The 7,561-nt window shown below is 36.1% G+C and overlaps 1 protein-coding gene across 1 annotated transcript in view; it reads left to right on the top strand.

The window, feature by feature from the left end:
* The first annotated feature begins 433 nt into the window (after positions 1–433).
* The window catches only part of LOC110103329 (signal peptide peptidase-like 1), an 11,704-nt gene continuing 4,576 nt past the window's right edge, over positions 434–7,561 (top strand). Inside the window, exons 1-2 of the mRNA XM_020831998.2 lie at positions 434–656; positions 1,273–2,264. Of these exons, the coding sequence (XP_020687657.1) occupies positions 1,467–2,264 (798 nt within the window). The 5' untranslated portion in view covers positions 434–656; positions 1,273–1,466. The remainder of the gene's footprint in view (positions 657–1,272; positions 2,265–7,561) is intronic.

Raw genomic sequence — 7,561 nt, 5'->3', positions numbered from 1 at the left:
CGTTGGGAACAACTTTCTTATTGTTTTCTAAAGCAATTTTTAAATACAAAAATTTATTGAACTAAAAATTTTTATATTAAAAAAATTACTTTAAAAAATAGTAAGAAGGTTGTTACAAACGAAATCTTAGACTTTATTTGGGAAAATTTTTTAAATGCTTTTTAAAGCAACTTTTTAATATAAAATTTTAAAAAAGTTGCAAAAAATAGTGGTTAAAAGTTATTCCAAATGTACCCTAATGGGACTGCTTTCTTACTATTTTTTAAATTAAAATTTTATTTTAAAAAATTAAAAGAATCGTGTAGAAAAATATTTTTAAATAATAATAAGAAATTTTCCAAATAAAACCAAAAAGTCAAAAACTCAACCAAAAATGTAAAACAATGATAGGGGGTATAATGCAAATATTAAGTTTACGGCTGGCTAATTAGTGAATGTAAATGTCTTTCCGGCAGAGTCTCGCACACTTTCATGTAGCCCTTCTTTCCAGGGGAACGATCCTGTTCTTCAGTCCAGACCACTGGCGATCAAATCCGTTTGGCATCGCTTGAAACCCTAAACCTTCTTTTTCACGCTATCTGATTTCCCGTTTGTTTTCTTGTTTACTGTTCCGATGGCGAGGGCAGTGCTCGATTGGTCGATCTGTAGATTCAGACGTGAGTGTTTTTCGCGATTGTTTTTTTCTTCCTCTTATACCTTTGTGGTTTATGCTTTTCTTTGCTTTAGGTTTTACAGGAATTTCAAGTAGTTTATTGAACCCCAAAATCGAGTTTTTTGCGCGAATAATTGTCTTAGCATACTCGATATACTGTAAAGATCGGCAATCTAGCCATATGAACTGTAATGCAGAGCTAAAAGTGCTAACTAAGGGTTTGTTTGGCTACAAGTGGGGTTTAGTTCATGTTGTATCTTGTAAATTTCGTAACTCCAGATTTAGCAAATCCTAGATTGATGTAATAGATGTTAAATCTAATTAAATCCTAGAAAACCGTTTTACAGATATTTTCAAGATTTATAATTTAAATGAAAGTGAAGAGTAATTATAATGAGTGAAAGTGGTGTAAATCTATTAAATCCTGCAGTTCCTAGTATTTACTATTTCGGGGATTTAGCCTAAAACGATAGGAAAGTGAGATTTAAGAAGAAAGTAGGATTTATGTGACTCAGAAAATTGTTTGGCAAGATTTGTCCCATATTTAGGCAAAATCTTGCAATCCAACAACTCCTAAGTCTTAATATGTTGATAGCTTAATGTGTTTTGAAAATTTTCAGGTTCATCTCAGTCTGCTAGAGAAATCTTTGGGCTTTGTTGACAGGAAAGGCTCTGTTTAGGTCATCAATTGTTTGCAAGAAGTAGAAGTTGCTTTTTGTGTAATTCTTCATTGCACAAGTTTTTCAACAGTCAAATAGATATCTGGAAGGAATAAAAGCGTTTATCTTCTCTTTTTCGCTATTATTCTTTATCAATGGAATCAATATGGAAGCTCTCACATTTACTGGAACCAGCATCTCTGACACTCATTGTGACGGCAGTCTTTGTAACTTTTGCATCAGCATCCCGGGCTCTGAATCATGGCAAGGAAATGGAGAGGAACTTGGATTTTTCGGAGGCTTCCATCACTTTAGATAGGTCACAGGCACTAATGATACCTCTGGCTAGCTCTTGCAGTCTATTGATAATGTTCTACCTCTTCTCTTCAGTATCCCATTTGGTTACTACCTTTACTGCAGTTGCCTCAGCTTCAGCACTCTTCTTCTGTCTATCCCCTTATGTTGCGTACTTCAAGAACCTGTTAGGATTAGTGGATCCTTTTGTCTCTAGGTGCTGCTCCAAATCATTCACTCGCAGCCAAGGAATCCTTCTGCTGATTTGTGTAGGAACTGTGGTTTGCTGGCTTATTTCTGGGCACTGGCTGCTAAACAATATATTGGGAATTTGTATATGTATAGCATTTGTGAGCCATGTGAGGCTCCCCAACGTCAAGATTTGTGCTCTCTTACTTGTTTGCTTGTTTATTTATGATATTTTTTGGGTGTTCTTCTCGGAAAGGTTCTTTGGAGCAAATGTAATGGTGTCAGTTGCAACACAAAAGGCCTCCAACCCTGTTCATACGGTAGCAAACAGCTTGAGCCTCCCTGGGTTGCAGTTGATTACAAAGAAGCTAGAGCTTCCAGTGAAGCTTGTATTCCCAAGAAATCTATTGGGTGGGGTTGTACCTGGCCACAATTCAATGGACTACATGATGCTCGGTCTTGGAGACATGGTAAACCTTATTATTCATCCTCTATGTTAATTTATCTTTTTCTTTTACAATTAATCTTTTATTATCAAGTATAACCGGTTAGTCTGATAAGCATTGCACTTTTCTATTTCTGGCAATGAATCAATGCTCTGTACTGCAAAAACCAAGCTTATCACTGAACTGCTTCATACATTGTTAGGTTGAGGATGGATCAGCATTACTATATACACTTTCAATTTCTCTTGAGCTGGCTTGATGTTTAAAATGCTAATATCATCTTGTAAGAACAGTGTTTTCTACATTTTGCTTTAGCTGTTTAGAAAAGCATCATGTATATTTTGGAATCATATATATGAATAATGTTTATCATACTGCATATTAAAATTCTTGTAAACATCATGATAAACAAATTATAATCAAAATAAAACTTGAATTCACCAAGCATAGCATAATTTGATAATTAACGCTTAATTAAGCATAATTAGTTTTGAACTTTCATCAACAACACATCAACTCAATAGCACACCCGAAACAACAACAAGAGGTGTTGCTTGTTGTTGGCAATCTGATGTACCACTCACTGACGATTCTTAGAGGTGTCATTCATCAATAATGTTTATACTTATTGATGGCATCCAAAGACGTTCTTTAATGACTCTTAGAGGAGATACTCATTGTTGATGCTTTGAGGTGTCTCACTGATGATGTGATGTTATGTGCCTATGATGCTTGTCACATATTTATGCTTGGATGTGCCACTCGCTAATTATGTGCCATAATGAACCTCTGACGGACTGTTGTCAAATTGAGTCACTATTACTAGTACCACTTACCCCACTACTTTTACTAATGATGTGATGTTGTTGTTTAAACCTGAATTTTTGGCTAGCTAAAGATGCTCAGTCCAAATGTGTCCCTCGTTGACCATTTGCCATGATACACCTTTGTTGTATTAGAAGTTATCACATTTGACCACCATTACAAGTGTCATTGGCACCACTGCTCTTCCTCTTTGTGACCAAAGTTTTTTTTGACAATGATGTATTGATGTCGCTCCAATTGCTCGGAGAGTGACAAACTCTTTGTATTTCATTTGCATTGATAGTGCATATTTTCCATCTTGGCCCAAGCCCATAAATTTTCCCTTTCGGAATTTTCACCTAAAAATATTTCTTAATTGTGTGTGCTAGAAATCCTCAGTATAATATGAGCTTGAATCTATCATTTTCTTTTGGTTCTCTGGTCTTCTTCATGCATGAAAAAGCTTCTAAATTTTCATTCAATATTCAAGTCTGTCATAATGTTGAAGCTATTTTCTTTAAGGCTAAGCACAACATAATTGTTTGATGCTTTCTTGTTGTTAAGGTTTTCAATTAAGTTGCTGATTGGAATTTTTTTTTTTTTTTTGACTTAAATCGTAAAGAGAAGTGAGTATTAGCTTTAATCTGTATATTTATAAAATTATATTGTGTTAGTCCCATGAATGATGTTTTAATGTGGGTGGAGATCCTACCAGTAGATTGGTGATGTGCCCAAATGCCTGTTTGATGCCTATCAAGTTTACAGATCCTTGATATAAGAACTATTATAAGCAAATTTTGTTCTGGCAATGCTTTATGGTGCCGAATGTTGGCCATTAAAAGAGAAGCATAATACTAAGTTAAGTGTGGCAGAGATGAGAATGCTCAGGTGGATGAGCGGCTTTACCCTTAGAGATAGGATACGAAATGAGCATATACGTGAAAAGGTTGGAGTAGCTCCAGTAGAAGATAAAATTAGAGAGAGTCGCCTTAGATGGTTTGGTCACATAAAACGACGGCCTTTCGATGATCCGGTTAGGAGAGTAGAGGTATTAGATTTGACTTATGTTAAGAAAGGTAGGGGTAGACCTAAAAAGACTTGGTTAGAAAATATTAGGAATGACCTTTCTTTATTAGGTTTAAATGAGAATTTGACTTTTAATAGAACACAATGGAGAAAAAGGATTCATGTAGCCGACCCCACGTAGTGGGATAAAGGCTTGATGTTGTTGTTGTTGTTGTACTGTGCCAATTATAGGTGAATTCCTAAAAAATTTTCTCTGGTGAATTAAGGATGTATAGTTCTTTCGAATCCTTTTACGGGGAATTATGCCATTTTCTCTTTACTGCAATGGGATTAAAGCTTAATATTACTGGCCTAACATCCTCATCTTAGTGCAACAAACATCATCTGCTATGACCTATGCGCAAAATCTCCTTCTTCACTTTTTAAGCTTTCTCATGTTTATTGAGGGTTTGGTAGCTTTTTCTATTTTCCTATCACTACAAAAATTGATATACAACACACCTTATCTTTAGCTATAACTCTTCTCATCCAAATATCTAAGCAGCATGCTTTCAGTAGTTATGTTCTTATTTGATTAGGAAATGAACAATCTTACAATAATAATACTAAATAACCAACTGAGAATTTAGGGTTTCTTGACAAACTTCTCTGTTTCAATCCTTAATACTATTTAGGAGGATCTCAATATCATATATATATATGCTTCTTAGAATATTCCAAATTGATTTAGAAACTTTCAAACAATTCTTAGATTTTTCAAAAGATTCCTAAAGGTTTGTAGGGTTTCTGATGGACCGGCCGATTTGATTGGGAGGGAATCAGGAAGTTTCCTAATCAAGAGGGAGCTGTTTAGGAAGGTTCTTAATCAAAGAGAAATTATTGATGAATGTTTAAATTACAATTGTGAGGGAATTATTTAAGCAAGAGGTCTTATTTGAATTCAAAATCTAAGAGGGAATTATTTAGGAAAAATGAGGAAGAATTAAGGGGGATTGTTTAGGAAAATTTTAATTACAATTTGGAGAAAATTAATTAAGGAAATAAATCTAATTTTGAATTCAAATATGAAAGAGAATTATTTAGGGAAAGGGGGCTGATTTGAGAGGGAATTATGGGAGCCTATTTAAGGCTAACAATAGGGTGATTTCATATTATGTTTTGGGGTTTGCTGAATTTAGATTTGGGAGAGCCGGATCTTCCTCTCCAATTGAAGATCCAGGAAGATCCAACTGTATCTTACTATTTTCTTTAATATATCTTGTAATAAAAATAATTTTGGTGTGTTTTTCTTCCTAATTTTTTATTGTCGTTTGTTTATTTCGAGGAAATTGAATCCACTTACTATCAAAGTGGTATTATAGCATTTTTTTGGGACCTATGGCAGCAAAGAAAGTTGATGCCTTGGAAGAGCAACTTAAAGGAAAAGTTAGTCAATTCAAATCGGTGCTTGATGATAGAATGATATTAATGTAGGAAATTTTTTTCAACCTAGAAGGAATGATAATGAAACTATTGGAGCTTCACACTCAACCGACAACATCGGAGGCGAGAGCACCATTTATTGGATGAGGAAGTGGGGGAAACCCTTAATATAAGGACGATGAGGGAGGATCGGGAGGTAGAAGTTTTGGGGGAAGAAGAAGAGATGCCATTTTTGTAGCCACTTCCAAGGAGGGGAGAGGGTGAAGGAGTGAGATTTTTTATGGAGCTGAAATGTTTGGAAGAAGAAGAAGATAGGGAGAAGATAGAAGCACCAGACGACCACTCCTATAGCAATATCGAGAGGTGTTCCAACCAGTTCAGTGGTTGCCTCCTCCACATTAATGCGAGCATGCTATCATCTTGAAGAAAGGACTTTCACCTATCGGTTGTTGATGGTACCGTCATCCTCAAATCCTGAAGGATGAGATCGATAGGTTGATTAGAGAGATGCTGGAGAAAGGGATCATTCGACCTAGTGTCAATTCATTTTTCAGTTTAGTGCTATTGTTAAGTGCTTCAATAGCAGTTTCCTTCGTTTCACCTTGAGGAAAATGTGGCACTTTGGGATGAGAGTATTGATGGACCGACCGGTTTGATTGGGAGGGAATCAGGAAGTTTTCTAATCAAGAGGGAGTTGTTTAGGAATGTTCTTAATCAAAGGGGAATTATTTAGGAATATTTAAATTACAATTGGAAGGAATTATTTAAGCAAGAGATCTAATTTGAATTCAAAATCTAAGAGAGAATTATTTAGGGAAAATGAGGAAGAATTAAGTGGGGATTGTTTAGGAAAGTTTTAATTACAATTGGGAGGGAATTAATTAGGGAAATAAGTCTAATTTGAATTCAAATATGTAAGTGAATTATTTAGGGAAAGGGAGCTGATTTGAGAGAGAATTATGAGAGCCTATTTAAGGCTAACAATAGGGCGATTTCAGATTATATTTTGAGTTTGCTGAAATTAAAATTTCTTAGATTGTGAGGGCTCTAGCCGTCGGCTAGGGATTTGAGAGAGCCGGATCTTCCTCTCCAATTGAAGATCCAATTGTATCTTATTGTTTTCTTTCATATATCTTACAATAAAAAGACTTTTGGTGTGCTCTTCCTAATTTCTTATCATCGTTCGTTGATTTCGAGGAAATTGTATCTACTTCCTATCAGTTTCGTGATGAATTTCTCCAATCTAACCCTCAACACTAAATAAATAGTGAAAACTAAATATTGATTCAGGAGGATCTCATTATAATAATTTTTTTGTTCCAAATTGATTAGAATCTTCTAGATAATTTTTAGATTGTCAAAATAGTCCCAAAGGTTCTTAGATACAAACAACAACAACATCAAGCCTTTATCCCACTACGTGGGGTCGGCTACATGAATCATTTTTCTCCATTGTGTCCTATTAAAGGTCAAATTCTCGTTTAAATCTAATAAAGAATGGTCATTCATAATATTTTCTAACCAAGTCTTTTTAGGTCTGCCTCTACCCTTCTTAACATAAGTCAAATCTAATACCTCTACTCTCCTAGCCGGGTCATTGGAAGTCCGCCGTTTTATGTGACCAAACCATCTAAGGCGACTCTCTCTAATCTTATCTTCTACTGAAGCTACTCCAACCTTTTCACGTATATGCTCATTTCTTATCCTATCTCTAAGGGTAATGCCACTCATCCACATGAGCATCCTCATCTCTGCCACACTTAACTTACTATTATGCTTCTCTTTTAATGGCCAACATTCAGCACCATAAAGCATTGCAGGCCTCACTAGGGGTGCAACCGAGTCAAGCCGGCTCGTGAGCCGGCTCGGGCTCGAATCGTTAATGGGCTCGATGAGCCGAGCTTATCGAGCTCGCGAGTCGAGCTCGAACACGAGTTCGAGCTCGAATGCTAAACGAGCTCGAGCTCGGACGCTGGGCTGATCGGCTCGTTGGCTCGTCGAGTAGCTCGGGTCGAGTGTGTCGTGTCGCGTCTGCAGGAAGACGGGAGCGAGCGCGGGAAGCGGGAGCG

The sequence above is a fragment of the Dendrobium catenatum genome, unplaced genomic scaffold (assembly GCF_001605985.2).
Source record: "Dendrobium catenatum unplaced genomic scaffold, ASM160598v2 fragScaff_scaffold_266, whole genome shotgun sequence".
In the NCBI taxonomy this organism is placed as follows: domain Eukaryota; kingdom Viridiplantae; phylum Streptophyta; class Magnoliopsida; order Asparagales; family Orchidaceae; genus Dendrobium; species Dendrobium catenatum.
Note: the sequence above shows the minus strand (reverse complement) of the source record. Positions and strands in the feature narration are given on the sequence as shown.